Below are 24,466 nucleotides of genomic sequence, written 5' to 3'. Positions count from 1 at the left end.
AGACTTTAATGTCTACGTGTGCATGTGAAATTTTCTGGAGAGACAGTCCAAAGAATTTATCAGATTGTGAAAAGAGTATGTGACCTTAAAGTTAAAAATTATTAGTGCAGGAAGAAGAAAACTAAAACCATAGACTTGTTCTAGACCATACACCTTTGGGAATTTGAGTGGAAGGGGAGCAAACAGTGAAACGAGAAAAAGAGTAATCAGAGGTGGAAACGCGTGGAGTGCTAGAGCCACTGGTACCAGCTTGTGAGAACCAGTTTATTCCCAAATCCGTGCTCTGCAGCGTCATGTTGGTAGCTGGAATTGGGCCCTGGTGAGAGTATTTACACCACAGAAATAGCAGATGCCTCAAATCAGGGCTCTCCTTCTCCCTCCCCATTCCCCCCAGGATATGCTGTAGTCTTCACGAAGGTTAGGGGGAGGAGAAATGTAAAGATACGCAGGGGAGCCAAGTGCTGCCCTTTGTATGTATGGACTGGCTATAACTGCCTGATCTCATTGGTTCAGTATGTGTTTATTATTGCCCTCTCCACTCCTCAGTATCCAGGAAGCATCTGGATACATGAAGGGAAACATCAGAAGAGATAGATGAAGAGCAGATAGAAAGGATCCCAAGTTACCCAGAGAGGTGAGGTGACTTGCTTAAAGTCACATCCGTGATTAATGGCAGAGGTGGAACTAGAACCTGGGTCTCCCAATTACGTCTGCCACACTATGTCTTTTCAAATTATATTTTTAGGAGTTAGGAGTTTCTGTAAGTCATGGGATGAACAGGGTGATCTCTCAGAATGTCGTGATCAATACTTTTGGAAACTTACCAGCATTGAGTAATGGGGTAGATTTGATGATGAGTAGACCAGCTGGGAAGCAGGGAGGCTGCTGTGGGCCAAACAAATGAGAGGGATGCTTGGGGAAAAGGTGAACTTTTGCTGCCCATGGAAAAGGAATTTCCTAAGAGAAAAAGGAGCTAACAGAGTGTGAAATGGAAGTGAAGCGAGCGTAGGAAGAGATATCTTGGAAGAGGTTTGGAGTGAAGACAAGGGGAGGAAGTAACTAGGTGGCGTGATTTCGCTCCAGTGCCATGGTCCCATGGTCATGTAGCTCATCAGAAAATTATCTAGCTCCCCTCTTCAGGTTCTGTAGAGATGGCCATGGAACATTATGTGACGCTGACCTTCTGAATGCATTCTGTTCCTACTTGCTATTCCTCTCCCTGACGATAGTCACTGCTCTCTATGATAAGTATGATTTAATTCAACCTTAGAAAAGACCACATCTGCCTTCTTACCCAGGGCAAGAAAATAATTTGGTTTTTGGACTACTCGAGATGGTAACTCATATTCTGGCCTATGCTGTTATCACTAGCTCACCACCTACTACAGAGGGTTGGCAGCTGTCCAAGGAGGAAGCTTTTAGGTTTTGAATAATTTAGGGGAAGGCAAACTGATTTTTTTTTTTTTTAAATGTGAGAGCTATTTAAATGTTTTAGTGTAATTACAAAGATATATATTTGGTAAAGAAAAATGAGAATACTATAAAAGAAGAAACTGATATCTAATAAGAGATTTATTTTTTGTCCTGCTTTAACAGAAAAATTCAATATATATTAATTTATTTACAGGTGCTTTCCAGTGGGAAGAATTGGAAGAAGATATCAGGAAGAAGTTGAAAGATTCTGGGGATGTTTCAAATGTAATTGAGAAAGTTAAATGCATTTTAAAAACACCAGGAAAGGTAAGTTAGTTTATTGTAAGTTATTTTACTTTGACTTTCTCTGAATTACAAGTGATACACTATGGTGAATATAATATCGAATCATGAGAAGACTCAGTATACAGATGTTTTCCTTAAGTTTATTTTTTACCATTTAAGTATTTTAAATGTAAACACGTTATTTCTCATTATCTCAGATTTTAATTCATGTAAGAAATAAAATATGTGTAAGTCATATCTTTAAAATATTGACTTGTGGATTCCATCCTCAAAATTCCCCTGGTGCTCAGGGAGTATGCGGTCTTTCAGGAATAAAGGGCTGTTGAATTGTCCAGTTACAGCTAAGCTTGTTGGAGGGAATACTTGCTCACTCCTCATAATTTAGTCCAAGTAGTTCTCAGGAGCAAGGCAGTTTCTGTGCTGACTTTTTCAAGAGTTCTGAGAAATCTGTTTGAACAACAGAACAGTTAACGGTTTATTTTTCATCTAATATAGGTTCGAAAGTATAAGATTCAAAGACTATAAAAATAGAGGCTTTGTGTATGGTCATAAACTCGTGCATGTTAAAACTGTAGTTATTTAGATTGTACAGAGTCTGTAAGGGCTTTAAAAGGAAATTTGTTACATTTTAAAGCAACTACATTACACAGTTTGGCCAGTTACACAGTTTGTACTCCAATTTCAGATTCTGTGATAAGCAAATTGATTACAATAGATAAAAAGGTAAGTTATGTGCAATGCCTAATAGACTGTAGATTTATATTAGATATAAGTAAATAGTATTATTCCTTTAATTTTTTCTGCAAATGATTTTGTCAGTTCTACAACCTAACATTTTGAGTTAATATTTTAAAAATGTAAAATTGTACTAGCTTTTAATGAACATTCCCCAACTATTCTTTAATTGTGAAAATAGACTCCTTTTTTTTTTTTTTGACAAAGTAACATGGAATGAAAGGGCAAGACCTTTCTTGTTTCAATAACACATCAAAGCAGTATTCAGAAGCTGTCCAGTTTGACAGCTGTGTGGCACTGTGGTAGTTCCTTGCGGTCTAATTCAACTGAGTAATGATTTTGTAGAAATGTTTACATAAACCTCCATTCTGTTTTTCAAAAGTTCTCTAGATTAACTAGTTTATGGACCAGTGAAAATGTACATCATGTACCTCTGTGTTCTCTCCAAACTCCTGCCCTCACATTCAAGGTGTAGGTGGCAAGGGAATCTGTTTATATAGATGTGTATGTATGTGTGTATGTATATATACATATACATACACACATACACACATAATATACATTTACACAGAATTCATGATACACAAACCCATAACCTTTCTTTATATGAACGGTTAGAACAGAAGTGTGGCCTTTTGTTCTGAGCCTGAGCCTTTCCTTGGGTTTGATTCTGAACACAGTCATTCCTTTGAGTACTAAGAACAAAATAAATTCTTGATGGCGAAGGAGTGGCTAGTGGCTAGGGGCTGTATGAGTCCATGATAATGAACTAAATTCCTTCCTTTACATGGTAGGAGAGAAGAGTTCTTTGGGCTTTCTTCCTGTGCTTTCCTGGGGTAAGGGTCTCTCTCCTTCATGGAGTATGACACAGGGATGTAACACTGAATTTGAAATCAGGAAATGCATATTTAAATTATGCTGCCACGAATTATCTCTGTGGCTTCAAGCAAGTCTTCTCAGGCTTTCTAGAAAATGAGGGCTAAAGCTGGATGATTTCTTAAGTTCCTATACCTCTCAAATTCTATGATGCTTTTTGACTGTTACTTTCTCTGTGTGGCAGTCACATGGATCCTCTCCACCAATCCCTTCAGTGTGTATTAAAGTATATATAGGGTCTGAGAATGTACTTTATAAGACTGGAATTTGTATAGTCCTGTTTTGCTTCTCTGTCTTGCTCATGGATAGCATTCTGGAGTGTTTTCTTCCTTGTAAGGGAGAATAATATTTTTTTCCCCTCTCTACAATATTTTAACTTTCCAACATAGTAGATTAATCTGGAAATTTATTCTTAATGCTAGAGTGGTATGCTTGATAATTTTTTTAGGGATAAATCTTTTTGTATTCCCTGGCTAGGCAGGCAGAAGTCAGAGTTCTGGCCTGGGCTGAAGTTCTGTGATTCAGCAGGGGAGATGGCTGGAGGGTGAGGGAAGAGGGGCTGGCCCTTAACTCCTGGGATGTCTGAAAGATGACAGAAATGACACAAAGCGCCAGATCCTGAGTGGGAGCAGAGGAGGGCTGGAGACCAGTAGGTCAGACAGAGGCACTGTTACTGGAGTCCATCAGCTGGAGTGAGAAGGTGTGAGAGGATGGATAACCATAGAAGAGGTTCTCTGGAGCTCCAGGTCAGAGATCCAGGTAACAGATTCCATTAGTCCCTGCTGTGGCTAGGAATGGTATTATAAAATTGTAGATTAAGGTGGAGATGAACCGATTTATCACTCTGGTATTTTAATAGTGACCTAGTAAGCAGTAGGATGTGGTGTGATAAACGAAAAATTGGTATTTTTTATTAATTACGAGTTAAGTCATTGTGTATGCACTTTCTTAATTAGTGAACAAATGAGCATATTGTATATGTAAACATATTTTTCTAGGCATTCCTATGAGATAGGACCCTTGGAGATTTAGGAACCCACAGCTTCTCGGCCATAGAGTTGAGTTTTCACTTAGCCATTTCATTCAGTGCTGTGAATGCTGCATTGTATGGTGTTGCTCGTTGACAGGTAGCAGGTGTAGTTCTTAAGGGCAGGCTTCCATGAAAGCTGTGATCAGAGATGTCACAAAGTAGGCGATCATTATTTCTTCAGATATTTAGCACAGTTTTTCAAATTCTCTAACCAGCCCATATGTATTAGCAAAGCTTTTTGTATAATATTTACCCTTGTATTTTTGTTTTTCTTTACAGATTAATTGCCTAAGGAATTGTAAAACCTATCAAGCCAAAAAACCTCTGTGGTTTTATAATACTTCCCTCAAGTTTTTCCTTAATAAACCAATGCTTGCTGATGTTGTCTTTGAAATACAAGGTATGGTTCAATTTTTACAAATTTCATCGTTCGCTACATTGTTTTCTTACTTAATTTTTTATTTCAGCTTTGACTATTTGGGGCGTAGGAATGACAATTCTCCGTTGTAAGATGTGAATTAATACTGACTGAATTTTAAGAAAATCTCCCAGGGAAATGAAGTTTTTTATTAAAATAAAAAAATATATTTTTTCCTTAGTTTTTTTGCTCCTTACCATATGTTTTATTAACTTTTAGGGACCAGTAAGGGAAGGAGGGATCTGTATTATCACCCCATTAAATATGTTTGTTTATTTCTTTAAGGTTCCAGTTTTTGAGTCTTCTGAAACCAGCTCCCATAAAATTATATTTATTACCTCCAGCTCATTTTATTCAGCTCTCTTCCTTTCATTTGAGCAGGGGGAACTAACCATGGGCTGGGGATCATACCTAGCTTACACCAGGCGTCTGTAGGTATTGCTACATTGATTCTTCCCAGCACTCTGAGAATTATCACCAGAGCAACTAAGAGCTGCTTTCTTATCTCTGCAGGAAAGTAATGTTACCTAATTTTAATAAAGGTGAGCTGTTTTAATGCCCATTATTGATTATTTGCTTGGGTAATTTTTTCTCTTTAGTAAATTAAAAGCATGATCTTAGAAATGAATGTCAGATACCTTCAATTATGCTAGAAGGAGTTGTTTCCAAATGAAATAAGTATAACTTCAGATGGGCTGTTACTAAAAGGAAGATAGAATTCTGTTCTATGGTAGAGATGTATGGCAGCTAACAGTCATTCAACGTTTAAAAAATTTCCCCCTGAAAAGTTCGTTTTACTTTTAATTTTGGCCACTTGCCAAGACAAACTGAATTGGGAACTTTCCAGAGTGCTCTCTGATAAGCTACTATCAATACTGTCTGCATTGTTAGCTTGGGACACTGAGAATAGGACAATAAGAATGACTTTAAAATACATTAAAAAAAATGATTTGGAATAAAAGAAAGCTAACAAGAGACCAAATCTTATTTGCATAGCAGTTGTTAACACCTGTTTGCATAGGAGGCCTTGACATCAAACACTATGTTAGTATAACTGGAAAAGATTTTCAAAGGGAATATACAACACATGAAAATATATATTATATTAAGAGAAAAGAAAGAAGCAGTGATGTGGAGAATCCTTTCTCCTTATAATCTCTGGCTTTTCTTCCATGATTCCACCTACAAACCCTTTACAAACACTCGCTCACACCCCCACCTGTGCGAAGGCTGAGTCCGGAAGGGCTGGAGGGCTGGTTGTATGAACAGCAGCTGCTGTGATGCGCCTTGTCGCTTCTCCAGCTCCAAAACCAAGGCCTCCCAGGGATTTGGGAGCAAAGAGAAGCAGGAATGGGTGGAAGCAGGAGCAAGCAACAGTTTCTCTGCCATCAGCTGGAGGTGAGACAGGCACAGCTTCTACAGAGCGTGGGGAGAGCAGCTTCCAGAGTGTAGAAGGCAGCTGTGCTGTCTCTGGAGGAGGCATCTTGCTTGGGTAAATATTTACCATATAATAGGTTTGGCTGTGTTACTTTACATTTCTGATCCTTCGTATCCTTGCCTGTAAAGTGGGGATACTAATTTCTACCTGGTAGCGTGGTCACAGGGATTGAGGTGGTATGTAGTAAAGGTGTGTTCGGAGACCTGACTGGTAGACCCCCTTCCCTTGCCCTTGCCGTGGCATCCAGCACTGGTGGGTCAGTGCACGGTTCCCCCTAAACCCAGGGCCTCTTCAGAGCCGCCTTTTACAATGTTCCATGCCATCATCAAAAACTGGCCGAAATTGACATAGGATTATTTACTATCCTTTTAATAATCATCAAAAAAATAATACCACCTCCCAATTTGTTGTTTGTGTTTCTTTTTCCATTAAATAATTATTTAAAGAAGCTAATATAGCAGTTCTAAAAGTAGTCTTGGTAAACATTTAGATCTGATATAGAAGGGATCGGTGTTTCCATTTGACATTTGAATCTGCATCTCATAAAAAGTGCTTTTACATTCTGTCTTTGTTTACTTAAGCAGTACATATTTTAACTAGGCAAGTTTGCGATATTCAGAATAAAAACATTTCTGAAAATCTCTTTTAAAACTTGTCAAGGAAATGTGAAGAAGATATAACAAATGTAGTACTTTAGTATATAATAACAACAAAAATCTTTGAGGATCTATGGAAAATTACTAGAAAACTTGAGGTTTTAAATTTTGTTTTGCTCTTAAAACTCTTTTCCTTAAAAAAAAAAAAGCTTCTTAAAGCTATAACACTTACTAGATACTGCAAAGGAAAGATACTTTTAGGCCTTGGCATTTTCAAGGAACATGTTAATCTTGTAACTAGAAAATTGATTTTTTTCCCCCTTCCTGAGTAATTTTTCAGCTTTATCTTATTACTGTTTAGTGTATAAATACTACATTGTGTTTATTCAGAATGTTTTACAGTGTTTATATATTTGTACAGTTTATATACGGTGTTTAAAAATGTGGCTGTACTGAGGTACTGTATTACAGTTTCACGATAGGCAATATATAACACCAAAGCAGTAGTTTAAAAAGGTGAGAAACAAGTCGATATTTTCCAAGCTAAATTCCAAGCCTGAAATTGGCTTGAGAATGCTAATTTAAGGTACTGGGTGTTTCACTGCTGATTTTGTAACCACATTATCCATGGAAAATTTGTTAAAATTCCAAGGTTACCTACCAAATTCCTTCCCCATCCTATTCACTTGGTATTATTGGCCAATCTTAAATTCCTCTGCTTAACCCAAATTATAGGTTATCTGGTTTGTTGAAGTGATGCTTCTAATTTTCCTTTTCTTTTTTACGTGGTTCCCTATTTAAGATTTTAAAACCTTAAAATTACAAGTCAAATGGCATTACCTGTTTGAATTCTTTGTCAGTTGCCGTGTACAAATATAGCTAGCATGCTTTGAGAGTGGAGACTGGTCATCTTGTAGATAGATGGACACTGATATTGAGGGCAAGTGGCCTAAAGCCAAAGAGGCAGGGGAGGGGAGGGGCCCAGAAGGAGGGAGGGTGTCTGCTAGCAAGCGCGTGAATCACAGTGCCAAGCAGTGAGTTCAAAACTGGCCATGTCGGGAGATGCTTGTGAATCCTGAGGGATTACTGGCTTTGAAGAAAGCCAGTGGAGTTTGATGGAACTCTTCTTTTCTGAGCCAGAGATGTTTTGCTTGGAATTAAAGAGGGTGAAGAATCAAAAACTTATAAATGTTTTAGAGAAGAATATATGCCCTTGAGAAGCATGAGATTTTAGGGATGCATAGGCATAGGCAAAGATTTTTGAGGAGAATAGAGTGGTTTAGCTCAGAGAGTTACTTTTTGGAAGGTGGCAGTTTTCTCACTCAACATTGGCTGTGGTGTGTTCCATCAAACTAAAACCTCGACTACTCCTAAACAGGGTAGCTATGTCTTTCTCATCTCTGTATCTTCAATACGTAATATGGTGAGTGGCACAGGTGGGTGCTTGAGAGTGAACTGTTGAACTTATCTAGACTAAACTGATAGCTGGCTATGGAATCATGGTTTCCTAAGGTGTTGGGAGTGGTGAGAACTGCTTTTCTCTACCCACGAGTCCTACGTGACACGTGTCCCTCTGGCAGGGCCTTGGTGTAGCAGAATAGTAGCTGGAGAAGCAAGCTTTTACTAGAGAGTCAGTTTAGTTTAATGAGCTTCAGTGAGAGATGTGGGCTGAGGGGCCTTTAAAATTTAAAGTACCTCTGGCTCTCTCACAGAGGCAGGTGGTGTTCATCTAGGGAAAGAGAGGTTCTTTATGGAGGTAGTGTGCCGAGAAGACAGCAGGGGACTAGGCGATGCCCTTCCATTTCCAGGAGATCTGAAATGCTCCCCTGGGCTCCACAAGTCCCTTGGCATTCCTTGAGTTGGCCAAAAAAGATAATAGCATTGTTTTCTTGGGAGGCACAACAGGCAGGGATGGGTGTTGGTATTTCAAGACAACTTGAAAGGATTAAAGGATAAATGTTTCATTATAAACACATAAAACAAAATATTTCAATGTTTCTATTTTCAGGAACTATAAACTAAGTAACAGATAACTGCCAACTTTCAAATTGTTGGTTTCAAAGTCAACTTCTGAACTCTTTTTTTCGATTAAAAACCAAAAAGTCTCTGAGTTAATGCTGGTTGTCACCTCAAAATTCGGTTTCCATGTATCAGCTTAGCTGTGCCTAATACAATACTACTCTCATTAGAAGAAAACTTGTAGAGTAATAACTGCAAGCTTATCTTGCTTGGCTTCGTTTCCCTTTTGAACCTCGCAGGTACAACAGTGCCAGCCCACCGGGCCATCCTGGTGGCCCGTTGTGAAGTGATGGCAGCTATGTTTAATGGGAACTACATGGAAGCAAAGAGCGTTCTGATTCCAGTTTATGGTGTTTCCAAAGAAACTTTCTTGTCATTTTTAGAATACTTATATACAGATTCCTGTTGCCCAGGTAAGCAGCATAAATGTTACATAATATCTCACAGTTCTTTCCTTGTCACTCATTTCGATAAATTGCCTTCTGTAAAATCTGTTTTCACTTTAAGTTAATCAGAATTGACATCATGGAATATGCTAAATTAGCAGGTGGAGGTGGTGTTGGGACAACAGTGAATTTTCAGTTAATTCGAGTGGAAGAGCAGTGATTGGGTACCTCTTATGGGCTCTCATACTCTGTCATAAGTTCACATGACCCAGCCAGCAGCACCAACAGCTGGCGGGCACTATGGGCACCTTGGAGATGGAGGTGTCTTGTGCCCAGTGGTCAGTCCAGTTCTACAGATTAGAGCAGAGACCTCCTGGGAGCACTATTCCTTCCATGAGAAATAGAGGATTGGACAACTGCTTTTGTAATTCTGAATTCTGACTAAGGCACTTTAATGGACTTTCAATATTTGAGACCTCCTTAGTCATCTCTCGGGCCCAGAGGATGTGAGTCTTTTAAAGGCCTTCTTCTGACTTCTCCTAAAGTGAGACTCTCCTAAAGCTGACTTCTCCAAAAACTTTTCCTAGGATGTTTAGAATCTCAATGGACTGTGGGATTTATTTCTCTATTCACGACCTAGAACCATCTTTGACTAAGAACTAACTCTCTATGGCAGCTTCAGGTTGGAACAGATCTTACAGGTTTTCACTAGCTGGAGTCTCCTTGGAGAAATTGCAGAATCCTTTCTAAACAGGCCTTAGGATGCAGGCATGGGAGCCCCCTTTGATTAATCTTCATCTTTTGGCCACCAGATGGCTCCGACCACAAACACAACTAGAGTAAGGCCCCAGTGGCTTCCTCCAGGGCCCAGAGATCTTGATTACAGGAACTCTCCAGGTACACTAGCAAATACAAAAAGAAAGCATACATTTCAGACCATACCTCCCTTCAGGTTTACTGCTTTGATTTTTAGATTTGGAGTGTATGCTATGTTTATTATTGAAACCACTTAATTTTTAAAGAAGTAAAAAGTTTTAGGAGCACCACCCCCTCCCCGAAAAAGATTCATTTTTGATGGAATTAATTCTGGTCTTGCAGCTAGCTGGAATATTTTGGAGTCAGTTTATTATTGCTGTTAGTGGTAAAGACTGGCTTACCATTTTTACTTAATAAAAATGAAAGCACCGATTCCCATCAGAACGTGTTAATGTTTATTTTATTATTTAAATACTGGCAAATTTGTATAATAAATTTAAAAATTTGATCAGATTTGAAATAATAAGAAAATTTAATTTCTCATCATTCTCTTACTAAAGTAATTGGTGCTTTGCTTTGATTTTTAGGTTTTATCTAGCTAATTAGAAAAAATGCTCAGAAAAACAATAATAACTGTAGGACAAAGCACTTTAAAAATTGGTAAAAGGTATGGGGGTAAAATGAGTGTGAAGGCTTTAATTCTTTTTTAAATGGAGTAATAGTTAAGAATGCTGACTTTTTAAAGGTTTTTTCCTAGCCATTCTGTCTTAGTTTAGATGATATAGTCAGCATATTTTTTTTTTTCGCTGTTTTGTTTGAGGTCATACAAGAAGTGGTTTTATTGTCCATTTTTTCTTTCTTCTCTTCTTGCATCAGCTGGCATTTTTCAGGCCATGTGTCTCCTGATTTGTGCTGAGATGTACCAGGTCTCCAGACTGCAGCACATCTGTGAGCTGTTCATCATCACACAGCTGCAGAGCATGCCGAGCAGGGAGCTGGCGTCCATGAACCTCGACATCGTCGACCTGCTCAAAAAAGCCAAGGTAACTGGCCCTATCTCTCTGCTTGTTTGCCTTTTTTTAATCTTATAAAAAAATTATATTACTCTTTTCAAAGTTCTATTTATTAAGAGATATATTAGTACCTGTCTTAGTTTGGAAGTGTGGCTAACGTGCCCTCATAATAATTTCTGTGGGTAGGTAATTTTGAAGCATAGGGTTTTTTTTAGCAATCCCTTGCTGAGGAGGAAGAATTTGCTGATATGGAATTCTTTCAAGTGAATGGTGGCCCTTATTAGAGTCATTTTAGTGTGGTGTTATGTATGTCATGTAGACATTATAGGAAATAGAGTTTACATTGAATTTCCCTAAAATGATGACATCTTAGGTTTCCTGCAAGGAAGATGACAGGATTAGTCCATACATACTAATAGAATTGATTAGGCTAAACTGATTTATTTGTTCATTTATTCACTTGTACAGTCACTTCATGTTTTGAAGTTCCAGTAGTTTGTAGGAGGTATTCATGTACTTCATTAATTCTTATAAACCTTTTGTTGATCTGTCTCACAGTATCAGGAATTTATTCAGTAAAAACATTTGAGTTGAGAATCACTACAGTACACCATGCTTTCTGGCCTCTGCTAAGCTCAGGGCCTTTTTGTTTTAAATAATTGGATTGTTGCACTTTCTAGAGAAGAAACAAAGTTTACATATTCAACTAATTGTGACTGTAGTTAAAAAGACCCTAGAGTATGAATCTGACAAAGAACTGGCCTAGGTCTGGAAATAAACTAGGTCTGCTTTTTTGAAATTTACTTCTGGGACTCTCAGATGTTGTCCCAGTGAAACATTTGCCATCTCTTCCTTTCCGTTCTCTTTTATTCCTGGGAGCAGGGAGTTTATCCAGACGGGTCCTCCAACCCTCGCTTATTCAACCATTTCATTGCTTGCCCTAGGACAGTTTTAAGGCTCGCCGCTGTCATGTTACACATGTGTACTGAACTTGCCATCGGCTGAACCTTCCTAGGTCTTTTCACAGGAATGTATTTGATCCATCATTACAGACTGTCAGAACTATGTAAAATGTTACCTAGCATGCAACATATTGGTTAACCCTATCAATTTTGGCATCCCGATTTAAAATATATGACAAGTTTGTCTTCATCCAAGCTGTTGAAACAGAGCCACATAGTGGGGCAAAGGACTGACTCTGTAACAGCTAAAACCTGGCGTCCAGGCTGAGATGAATTCATTAATCAACATACATATTTCTGTGCATAGGTGGGAGCTCACTTAAAGCATCTAGGTCATCTCTTACTATCTTCTTAACTATGTTGGAGTTCATGTCTCATAAACGAGTCTTAAGATCACATGAATTAAATATTAGGGATAAAAACAAATTTAAAAAATCCAGTAACCCTGATCTCTCTTTGTAATGCATTTACATTGAGCTTGAGATAAATAGCTACCCTCTAGATTTAATTTAAAAATCCTTTTTTAACCTTTCTAGCATTTTTACAACCTCAGTTCATTTTTAATGTATCATTTTCATTCTATGCTAACGAGTCTGTCAATCTTTTTTTAAAAAATGGGCACGCCTTATCTTTCTTTATCTTGTAGTTTCCTTTTAAATAGTTCGTGCATAAGAGAACTTCCTGTATGGTTGCTCTGATTTCTTTCGGTTCCTACACACACAGACACACGCGCGCGCTCGCACGCTCTCTCTCTCTCTCTCTTTCCCTCTTCCTCATAGCGTCATTTATGTTTGCATTGTTGAAACTCTTCCTGGCCCGTTTTCCTTGAGTGTGGTTTCTGACTATGTGATTATTGTTATTTTTTCCCTTGAATTATAAAAGTCTAAGATAACACTTTTTTAATTTTGCTGTTTGTTTTTGAATATTTCTATTTGCTAGGATGAAGCCTACATTTACCAGTTTTTCTCTAATTCTAATCCTGGTGGTTCCTAATTTGACAATTAATGGTTCCTAGATACCAGGATAATTTTCTCCCCAAGTTTTCTTTGAACTATCTAGTTTTATAGTATATTTTACCAGCCAGTTCATCCTGTGGTCAGAATTTAGTTAACCATTTCCTCACTTTTTCCTCTGATTTCTAGGAGGTGAAATTGTCTTTTAGCAGATTTAGGCTTCCAGTAGCTCTCTGGATAATTGAAATTTCCAATCCTTCTATCATTTCTACCAGTTTTGTGTTGTGTATCAGGAAAGTATCCTTCATACCTTCAGTATATATGAGCAGTTTTGGTATTCTCTCACTTCTACGCTCACTTTCCCCTAACCTCTCTCAATTTTTTACCTTGATTCTACCTTTAGATTTGTATATTTCCATCAGGTTGAACTCCTGACCTGTAACAGAGGCTTCTTTCTCTTAATCAGATGAGTTTGTTCAGATTGAGGTAGAGATTTCCTTATCTCTACTCCCCTTTAAGCCCTGTCTAGCCAAACTCATGATTCCTATGAAGTTCCACTTACTCTCATATTAAAGTTTTAAAATCACCTTCTTATAATCTGTGCATTAATATTTGGCTATGTTAGGCCACCCATTTTGTTTCTAACCTTTTCCTCGTGAGTTTCTGGGTACTTTCTCCACCATCATTATTCTTTACAGAGTTATTTGGCTTTATGGTTTTCTTTAATGCCTTTCTTTTTTATTCTGTCATTTATTTTAGTTTAACTCTATTTTCTCAGGTCAGCACATATTTTTCCCCAAAAGTAGTTTATAGTAAGATGCATTTCATCTCTTGCCAAGAGCTCACAATTAATGATACCTTAAATCTTGGTCCAAAATGAAATTCTGCATTTGAACTATGTTTTTGTAGCCAGCAATTCATTTCTATGATCTCCTTTTTCTTTCAAAGTCACAGCCATTAGGCAGTGTTCTGAACTCCTGTTGGTAGGTTATCTGCTCTGGGTTAATCGTCTCTTTAATAGAAGCTGGTGGCTTCTGTTAAAATAGCAACATGTTCTTGCTCTATTCCCTTGAGATCATTCACATTGATCTACTAAAAGATACAGTGAAAAAGATTGTTTTTTCAATCTTTTTTTTTTTTGATGTGGGATTAGATAAACTATAAAGTCCCCCACAACTCAAAAATTTTGATTTTGTATAATAAAAGTTAGAGGGACCTAGGAATTTACATGTTAAAATATTCTCACACTGTACCTTTTTAAAAGATTGATATGTGAGTTTCTTTTTTAAGATTTGAGATTACAAATCTTCAATTTAGCATTATTTATTTCACATATAATATTTTTGAGGTGTCATTAAAAGAGCTATCGTTGGCCCAAAGGTAGAAACAGCCTAAATGCCCATCAGTAGATGAATGGATAAACAAAATCTCTCTACATACAATGGAATATTACTGAGCCTTAAAAGGATGAAATTTTAATACATATTGCAACATGGATAAACCTTGAAGGCATTATGCTAAGTAAAATAAGCCAGACAGATAAAAGACAAATACTGTATAATTCAACTAATATGAGGTACCTGGACTAGTCAGATTCACAGAGGTAAAATAAAATAGTGGTTACCAGGGACTTGAGGTAGGAGGTAAAGAGTTATTTAATAGATAAAAAGTTTCAGTTTGAAATGACAAAAAAAAAAATTCTGAAAATAGATAGTGGTGATGGTCACACAATAATGTGAATGTACTCAATGCCACTGAACTGTACACTTAAAGATGGTTATATATATTTTATCACAATAATTAAAAAAAAGAGCTACACTCAGGCACCAAAGTTGCCTGCCAGCAAGTTGTAATCTGAATTGAGTGGTCAGGTGGATTAGGGAATACACTGGATTGGCACCAAGACGGCGATGTCGTGGCCGTGTTGCTGAGATACCCCTGCATTAGCTGTTGGAACTCAGAATGAGAAACGTGCTGGAAATCCTGTTCAGCATAACAGTACATCTGAGATAAAAGCAACTCTCTTATTTCTCATAGAAATATTTACACATTGCAGCCTGTACCCTTAGGCTGATGACATTTCTTCCTCAAAATAATTTTTGGTTTGCTCCTCAGGTGAATTTGTTTAGATTTGACCAAGTATATACCTTTGCTAACCATAATCTTATCTCTGCTACACAGATAGAAGTGAGGTTAGTGAACACCGTGACCTTAGATTAAAAGCTTAAACTAAGTCCCCAAGAACCTCAGATAGTATTCGTTAATCAGAGACGCAACCACGCATCTACTTAAAGACATTCAGCCACTCCAGCAGGGGTAGCTTGTTACTCACTTGATTCAGTTTCTTCATTGATGCAATTTTATTATTTGTTATTAATGCTCCCCTTTCCTTTCTGTTGTCACAGTGGGCTGAAGTCAACATCATGTACAGACACATTAAACATGGATTTGGCCCTGGGTTCTTTCTGATCTAATCATCATATTGATGGTCATGTGCAATTTTGTTTTACTTTCCATTTTTCTTGCAGTTTCACCACTCTGATTGCCTTTCGACCTGGCTGCTTCATTTCATTGCCACTAACTACCTCATCTTCAGTCAAAAGCCTGAATTTCAGGATCTTTCAGGTAGATTGCCAATTACTGTGTTGAAAGAAAACTTTATGTTCTTTGTTCTTAGATTTGAGACATAATTTGTAGAAATAGGGTTTTTTTAAATGTAAAACATTTCTTTTAAATATACAGTGCAGTAATCGAGGACACCGTGACTTATAGTCACCTGTGTCACATAAGTAGATTGACCTGTGTTACTCAAGTTTTCTAATGATTGTTTTATAGCTCACAATAATTTTTAAATGCATTTTTTCCTTAAGTATAGAGATAAGGTGGCCTCAGGTGACATTTGGTTTTAATAAACAAGCTCTTGTTTTTAACCACCCAAGGCAGGAGCAACATTTAAACAGTACAGATTTAAAACTTTTTTTTTTTGCAAAGGAATTGTAATTGTTATGTATTGTCTGTAATATATAGTTCTGTTGAACTGATATCTATATCTATTAAGTATATCTATATAGGAGTTGACTGTATTACTTGGGAATAACCTTTTTTTATTGCTCAAAGAGTGTTGCAAAACTTACTGAACAGGTAATTTTTAAAGTAAATTATAAAGATTAAAACCAGTCAAAGGTTGAGCTTCTTAGTGTTGCATAAGAGGAAAAAAGATGAAAATAGACTGATCATTAGAGTAGCCATTCAGTCTAGATACAGTGGTTTGCTCATCATACTACCTAGAATAGACTCAAGGAATAATCAAGTTAAAAGGAAAAAGAAATTAAAGACAACTAAGTCAAGTAGTTTCAGACTCTAAACAGAACTATTCTGGGAGATGCCTACCCTGGGTGGGGGCAGAGAGTGGGAAGTGAGCGAAGAAAGAGGAGGGAGTGAAGCAGGAAAGTGAAAATAGGAAAGGGAAGGCTAAAATTTGTAGTTCTTGGACTTACCTTTCCCACCTCTAACTAGTTCCACTTTTATCTGCTTTGTATCTTAGAGTTTTACATAAAACTTTACTTGTAAGAGAATCTGCTGCTAAAAGATGTGCAAATCTCTGGTTTCATTGTACAGTTAAGGAAACCAAGAAACAACACAGTTTTTGGCAGATGTGTTGGCAGACCTATTCAGCCAGTCAGCAAGCATCCTATGCCTGTTGGGAACATCCGTATATAGAATTCAGTTGTTAGTGCCATAGAGTAATATAATAAGTCAAAGAAAAATGATGGATATTTACTAACCATTTATACTTTGTGCAAGAAAAAAAAAAGCCCATTCATAAAGATAAAGCATGCTTCTGCTTGCTGTTAGCAGGTACATTCTTATACAGTTAGTCTTTTTTCTTATTTCCCCAAGCAAATGAATACTTTTATTAACATGGTAATTTTTTAACACATGGTAGAGTTTTGACCCCAAATACTTGTCAGTTCTGCTGCTCAGATGAACTTACAACTGGACAGCTTATGAACCTTGAAGACACTTAGTTCCTGTCCACTTTAAGGTCCAGTGCAGACAGTCCTTGCTTTTCTTCTCTAGCCCCTCAAGGGCTTGCAAATATCTCTTTCTTATTATACCCAGAATCCCCTGAAATACATCAGGGTATTACATCAACTTGTACAGAATTCCCAGATTCATCCTCCATTCTAGGTTTCCTGTCAAATAAAGCTGAGTTAGATTGTCCAAACAAACTGACCAGACAGGTTACATCAGATAGTGTGCCACATAAAATTCAGTTTTTAATAAAATACATCTCTCAGTCTTTAAAAAGTCAATTACAAGTGAAATGAATAAACACTTTGATTTTAGAATCACCTTCATTATGCCACTGTAGGTTACCTTCATTTAAGGGAAGAATAATTATTTTCCACTAACTATCTTGTATGCATGTGTGATACACATGAAGAGTACTGTAGCAACCTTGGGAGAAAGATACTGTATAAATTCTTCGAGTTATTAATTTTTATTTTATTACCTATACAATTACCTATAACATATGTTATGATCACCTGGCATGGTGAAAAGCAGAACTCCAAGGTGTATTTTGAGGAGATGGGGTAAGAAGATGAGGTTGTGTCAGTGATTGTCTTATATTTCTTTGATGGGAATCAAAAAGGGTATCGTGAGTGCACTGCATCAGTGGTACCTGTTTATGTCCAGGACCAGCTGTGATGCATCCTCTTGGGCAGAGAAAAAAAGCCACTTGTGGCCAGGAGAGAATTTGATAGTCTCAGTAGGTAGTCACAAACTGGTAGTATGTGGGTTGAATATAGCCTGCCAAGGTGTTTTATTTGAAACACATGGGTTTTTGTTTGTTTCTTCCCTTAAGTTAGTATCAACATTTAAAAATTGTAATGTCACATTTTAAAAGCCAAATTTTTGTCTTATTTCTAAATGTTGGCAGATCTAGCTACTCTGGGCCTTGTTCCCACATGACAGCAACCTGGAACTGAGTAGCACCTGACCACTTAAAGGACCGTGTCCCCCAGAGTGTCACATCCCTTCTCCTCTAGATTGCCTCATTCTTGGGCTAATTCACATGGTCTCTTGAAGTTGAAAAGGGTTCTCCTCACAACCACTTTACAGCTTTCTTTAAGAATTGTCCATTTCAGTTTAAAAAATTATCAAATTATTATTATTGAATTTCTACAAATTGTTTTTTCTTAACTGAGTATTTCTTCTTTAGAGGTGTTTAGAAATTGATAGGTGAGACTAGAAAAGATCTCTTGTCAGTGCTGGCACTGATACATCAGAACTCAGTTATAGAATTCATTAAATATTAGACATTTTATATACTGGACTCTTATGAAAGCAGACAGCAATGCACAGGAATACAAGTTACCCTTGGCATTTATGGATTCATTATTACAGTTAGTTTAACTTGGCTCAGTATTATATTATGTATTTTATATTATAGTTTTTTGTCTTGTTTTTCTTTTCCCCTGGCCAGAGCTTATTTGTGATAACTTTTTTTCTGCTGTTTTATCTTCATTGAGGGAGTAGTCTTACGTCGTCTTTCCTTCCTAATGAAACCTAGAACTAATTTCCCTGAGCAGCTAGTTGGTTTCTGTTTATCCAGACCCCACAGCTGGGATCAGGACCTTGTTAATCCAAATTATAATCGCTGAGGTCAAACAGTAGATGGAGAGGTGAAAACCGACTCAGAAGGAAAACCGGATGCTTATAAAAGGGAATACTGATGGGAAACAAGCTGCTTCACCCAGAAGAATGCCGGGAAGCTTAGAAATTCAGAAAGCAGAATGAGGCCTGAGACCGAAAGCAGTTATTTGAATGTTGATTAAGAAGCATTGACACACACCATACCACCCAGGCAGGCAGTTGCTTCTTTCATGCTATTACAGGGATGGAAGGTTTATTCTGGGAGAAATTAAGGGGAAAAGTTATAAAATCAGGAACTCTGGGTATAACTGAGATCGAGCAAAGAGCTGGATGGAAAACACGGGGGTTATGTGAAAGTGTGCACATTGTATAGTAAACCTCCAGCTTCCTTCTTACGTCCAGGTTCTAGAAGTCTGGCAGCCAGGTATTCGCTACCTTGACTCCCACAGTCTGAGCATGAAATCTTCCCTGGCCTCAGAGGGGAAAAAAAAATGTACAGGTGCAATCATTTGGGAATTATTTCAGTGAATCCAATATTAATCTGCTTGGTCATGCTTCAGCGCATCCCACCAGACAGCAAGTCCTACCAATGCTCTAAAGATTGCTAAACAGCTTTCCAGTATCTCACTTTTCGTGTGAAGAGATAACTGAAGATCAATAGGTATTTGAGGCAGTGTCCAACATAAAAGATAGATACCCAAACTAAAAGAAAATGAATAAAAACAAAAAAGACATGAATAAGAAAACCTACAGTCTTTCTACCAATATATTTCTTTACTCATAAGTCTTTCTCTGGCTCCTTTACTGTTCACACAGAATACTTCACTTAGGACACTTCCGGTCACCAAATGTATGGGGGTTTTACCCCACACCAAGCAATCCTCCACACCACCACCTGAATGTCCTACAATTTCACTCAATTTGGACACTCTGCCTGGAGATAGTGTTAGAGTCAGATCCCACAGGTTAAGGGCTCAGTCCCTCAAGATTTCCACCCACCCCACTTCAGACACCAGTTGAAAGTCCATTGCTTCTGACTGACTGGTTATAGATCAGAGGTTCCAGCAACCCCTTCCTTAGGTATAATTAATTTGCTAGATCAGCTCACAGGACTCAAGGAAACACTTATGTTTACCAGTTTATTAAAGCTACAGATGAACAGTCAAATAAGAGATACAAAGAGTGAGGTCTGGGACGGTCCAGAGTACAGAAGCTTCTGTCACCCTCTCTACATGTGACTGTGTCCACCAACCTGGAAGCTCTCCGAAGCTTGGGATTTTTAATGGAGGCTTTGCTGCTTAGACAGGATTGGTCATCAACTCCACATTCAGCCCTTTTCCCTTCTTAAGAGAATGGGGGGTGAGGGTGGGGCTGAAAAGTCTAAGCTTCTAATTATGGCTTTCCAGTGACCAGCCCTCAATCAGGAGCCCACTAAGAGTTGCCTCATTATAACAAAAGACACTACTGTCACCCAGGAAATTACAAGAGTATCAGGAGGCCCGTGTCTGGGACTGGGATTAAAGACCACATTTTAGAACAAAAGATGCTCCTATTGCTCTCTTATTACTGAGACAATTACAAGGGTTTCAGGCGTTCTGTGCCAGGAACTAGGGGCAGAAACCAATATATATTTTCTATAATCTCACCAAAAGGAACTTACAGGAATAAAAAGACACAAGAAGTAGAAGAAAACCTAAAATAAAACAAACTCTAATATCCTCAAAGACTAAGAGATATACATATATAAAAAAGTAGGGACAGGATATTATTAAAAAGAAACAATATTTGTAAAGACAGAAAATAGAATGATGGTTTCCGGGAACTTGGAGTAGGGAGCAATAGGAAATTGTTTAATGGGTATAGGGTTTTAGTTTTGAAGATGAAAAGAATTCTGGGTCTTGGTTGCACAACAGTGTGAATGCATCTAACACTACTTAGCATGTATTTAATACTTTAAATGGTTACAATGGTTTATTTTATTTTATGTGTATTTTACCATGATTTACAAAAAACAAGAGAACAAGAAGTCATTCTTGGAAATTAGAAATACAATAGCAGAAGAGAAAACAACTAAATAAAATAGTAGAAAGATAAAAATAAGGAAGTCTCCCAGAAAATAGGGCAAAAAGATAAAGAGACAGCTAGGAGAGAAGGATTTTTTTTTTAAAAATTGGAGACTCAGTCTAGGAAGCAAAGTACCTGAATACTAGACGTTAGCACAGAAAGAAAAAAAAAAAAAAAACAGCTGAGAGGAAATTATCAAGAAATAATACAGGAAGTTATCTCAGTAATGAAAGACCTGAGTCAACAGACTGAAAGGATCTACTAAGTGCTCAGCTCATTGAATATACAAGGTACATCATTGCGATGTGTAAAAATACCAGCTGTAAATAGAAAAATCTGTAAGTATACAGAGTTAAAAAAAAAAAACAAAACTAATAGATATTTACCAAGGACTGTGAATCTGAGTGGTGTGGAATCCTTACAACCTTGGGAACTAGAAAACTGGGGTACTGTCTTCAATATTCTGAGGTGCATTTTCTACCTGGAACTCTATACCAAACCAAATTTTGAATTGTGTGCAAGAATAGATTAAGGACTTTTCATCACAAGCAAAGTTTCAAAAATACTTCTTATGCACCCCCCTTTTTCAGGAAGCTAATAAAGTTTCTGCTTCATTAAAACTAGAGGATAAACAAAAGGAAGGACCTGGAGTCCAGGACTAGAGCGATCCAACACAAAAGCATGAAGCAGGCTTAGAAAGCAAGACCACAGGAATGGAGAGGTTATCTAATAACCGTGGCCTGGTGCAAGAGAAAACTGAGAGGACTTTAAAGAGTTTGGAAAGTTGAGTTGGTTACAAAGAGAAACCCAATTATATGAAAAAAAAAAAATTATCATCTCCAGGAAAAACAAGTCTTATTTGGGAGGGAAAAAAAAAGAACATAAAGACTGCTTGATGAAGCAATTTACAAGATGTGTCCTGATGACCAATTTAACCAAAATTGTATTCAGTGATTTTGGAGGGCTTGAGGGAGGAGTAGGGAATAGAATATACAGCAGAGTTTGGATGTCATCCATTAAATAGGAAACCAATGATTAATACCTAAACTTGATCACAAATAAAATATATTCAATTAACATTCTTTTTCTATAAATTTTAGTGGAAGAACGCAGTTTTGTTGAAAAGCACAGATGGCCGTCGAATATGTACTTGAAGCAGCTTGCAGAATACAGGAAGTATATTCACTCCCGGAAATGCCGTTGTTTAGTAATGTAATCTGCGCTTTCATATACATACACTTTTTAAATTATTATTAGGAAGAATGGGATACCTCTGGCTTCCAGTAAAATTCCTGTGACTGAAACCAATAATAAGCATTAAAAAAAAAAAAATCATCATACAGCTTAATGTATTTAATAGCTTTCTTTGAAAAAAATTATTGTGATCTTAAAAGGGAACAAAATAGACCATAAGCTAAATCTAAGGCTTTACTCTAGTATGTAAAGCTGGTGTACAGCTACTTTTACCTTTTAAGATGTCATTACTTTAGTGATATTAATACCCTTCTCGGTTAAGAAATATTTAAATTTTTTTAAAAATCATATAATATTCAGGAATTTCATCAGTCTGATTAATTGCTCTGTTAAAATAAGGGGTATTGAAAGACCCAGTATGACTATTTCTATAATGAAAAATCTAGGGGGGAAGACTGATCAACGTGAGATTTGAGGAATAGAATTTTGCCTGGGATTTTGAATGTGAAATGCCACTTGGTTCCAAATCAGTGACACAGTTGAACCATCATGAGAAAAAAATCTGTTTTTTATCTGAACACCCAACTGAGCCACCTTGTCTCTTCTCTGTGATTTTGAGTAGGTAGGAAACCTAAATAGGTTACTTTTTGGTCAGGTAACCTGTGTGGTTGCACAGGGCCCTACACTTAGAAGGGGTTCTGCCTGGTTCATTACTCTGCTATCACCATCTTGAAATTCGTAATATTGTTTGAAGAAGGGCCTTGCATTTCCACTTTGTGCTAGGCGCCCCAAATTATATCTGTCTCCTAGCAGGATATACAGTATGTTTTCTTGCTCAAACATCATTCTTCCTGAAAGCAGAAAAGAGACACTGACATCAAGGGAAGAAAAGGAGGCTTTCTGGAGGAAAGAGAAAATGGGGATTCTGGGATCTTTGGAGAAGCCTGTCCCACCCAGGGCCTATGCTGCCACCTCAACTGGCAAGTGAAAAATTCTTTGTGTTGTCTTAGCTTTAAAACACTCATAGTTCTGGCTCTTATCACAGTTGAACAACTACTTTCTTGGTCATTCTGTAAGACCATGTATTGGTAAAAGTGACTGACCAGCATGACTTTAATGTGCATTTATCAGATGCTCATAGGAAAGTATGCTTTCTACAGAATTCTCTATCAAAGGTTGAAGACATTTTTGTTTAGGCGATTTATTAAGATTAAGATGTCAGTGGCTTGAATTGTTTGAATTCTTTCTGAGGACCTCAAGGTTATTTGATGAGAAGTAGCATGAATCTTATCCTTCAGAGTTAGAGAAAGAATATAAATGATCAAGTTGTTAATGTAGAGAAAGTGGTACTAGAATAGAGGACAAAATTATAGTTTATGTTACATGTCAACAGAAATAATTACATCAGATGCTTACAAGCTGAGAGATGGAAAACTAGATTACTGTTTTATTGTTAGCATCATTTTCATCTGTAATGCAGTATTGGATGTCTTTTTATTTTAATTTCCATTTACTTTAGAATACATATAGTTTTCCAACTGTTAAAAGGTTTGATTAAACAGTTTTATACTATAGCATTAGAATCACATACAGTTAGTCCTTAGATGTATACCAACACTGTCAGAGTAAAACAGTAAAAATTTCCTACATATATCTTCCAAGAAACCTGATTTTAATTGAATTGCGTTGATGAAGATTACTGGAATACATTTGATGTTTTTTGTATTTTAATCACTTGAGTTGATCAACTATTGGCAAATCCCATTTAACAAGGATTATTAGCCTTGTAAAGGATAATGTAGTAGATTTCTAGAAATTCATTCACTTTTAAGAACTTTTAAAATGCAATGATAAACATTTTGTTCTTCATGAACATATTCTTACCCCTGTGTGAATTACAGCATTTAAGATTCTAAATCAGCAACTTTTAATCTAAGAAATTAAAAAATATAAGTTCTAACGCAAAATATTTTCTTGCAAATACTATTTAACCTTTAAATAGTCCATAGATAGTTTTTGGGTTGTTTGGAGTTTGGGAGTTGATCCTCTGTTGGTGATGAGCTTGTTTTTATTATGAAAGTCCTTTATCACCTGCATGAGTGACCCAGACATGCAGATGTCATGGCTCTCCAGAGCCGGTCAGGACAGTAATTAAATTGGTTTTTAAACCTAGATTAAAACCCTTGAATTAACTCACTAACAAGAAATTAAGCTATCTTGGAGAAACGAGTGCTCTTTGGAGTTTTTTTTTAATTGAAAGATTATTTCAAGATGAATGTATGCTCTCTACTGATTTCTGCTTCCAATATATTTACCAATCATTTTAATTAGAGAATATGATATATGGTAGAACTACAGCCAAGTTTTCACCCTTGTATAACCCTTTGTATTCTTCTGAATACTCTGTTCATGAGATAGGAGAGTAGGCCTATAATATAGAAGTTTCAGTAACATAACTGAAATTCACCCTGTCTAAGCCAGCATGGTGGGCAGTAGCAGAAAACTAAATTGAATAAATTTGACTTCTGAGACAGCTAAACTTTTTAACTGTAATTTTAAAAACTACACTACAGTAATGCACTTAGACAAAAATGTTCTCGAGTATTTTATTTAAAGCATCTGTTTAATTCAGTCTTTAATAATTTT

At 37.0% G+C, this 24,466-nt stretch overlaps 1 protein-coding gene across 1 annotated transcript in view; it reads left to right on the top strand.

Annotated features, from left to right (window-relative positions):
- Positions 1 to 22,832, top strand: part of RHOBTB3 (Rho related BTB domain containing 3) — a 49,048-nt gene extending 26,216 nt beyond the window's left edge. Inside the window, exons 7-12 of the mRNA XM_016159778.2 lie at positions 1,628 to 1,740; positions 4,640 to 4,760; positions 9,071 to 9,244; positions 10,850 to 11,016; positions 15,430 to 15,526; positions 21,727 to 22,832. Coding sequence (XP_016015264.1) covers positions 1,628 to 1,740; positions 4,640 to 4,760; positions 9,071 to 9,244; positions 10,850 to 11,016; positions 15,430 to 15,526; positions 21,727 to 21,842 — 788 coding nt within the window. The 3' untranslated portion in view covers positions 21,843 to 22,832. The remainder of the gene's footprint in view (positions 1 to 1,627; positions 1,741 to 4,639; positions 4,761 to 9,070; positions 9,245 to 10,849; positions 11,017 to 15,429; positions 15,527 to 21,726) is intronic.
- Positions 22,833 to 24,466: the final 1,634 nt, after the last annotated feature.

The sequence above is a fragment of the Rousettus aegyptiacus genome, unplaced genomic scaffold, assembly GCF_014176215.1.
Source record: "Rousettus aegyptiacus isolate mRouAeg1 unplaced genomic scaffold, mRouAeg1.p scaffold_m13_p_8, whole genome shotgun sequence".
In the NCBI taxonomy this organism is placed as follows: Eukaryota; Metazoa; Chordata; class Mammalia; order Chiroptera; family Pteropodidae; genus Rousettus; species Rousettus aegyptiacus.
This window is presented reverse-complemented; position numbering and strand designations above follow the sequence as displayed.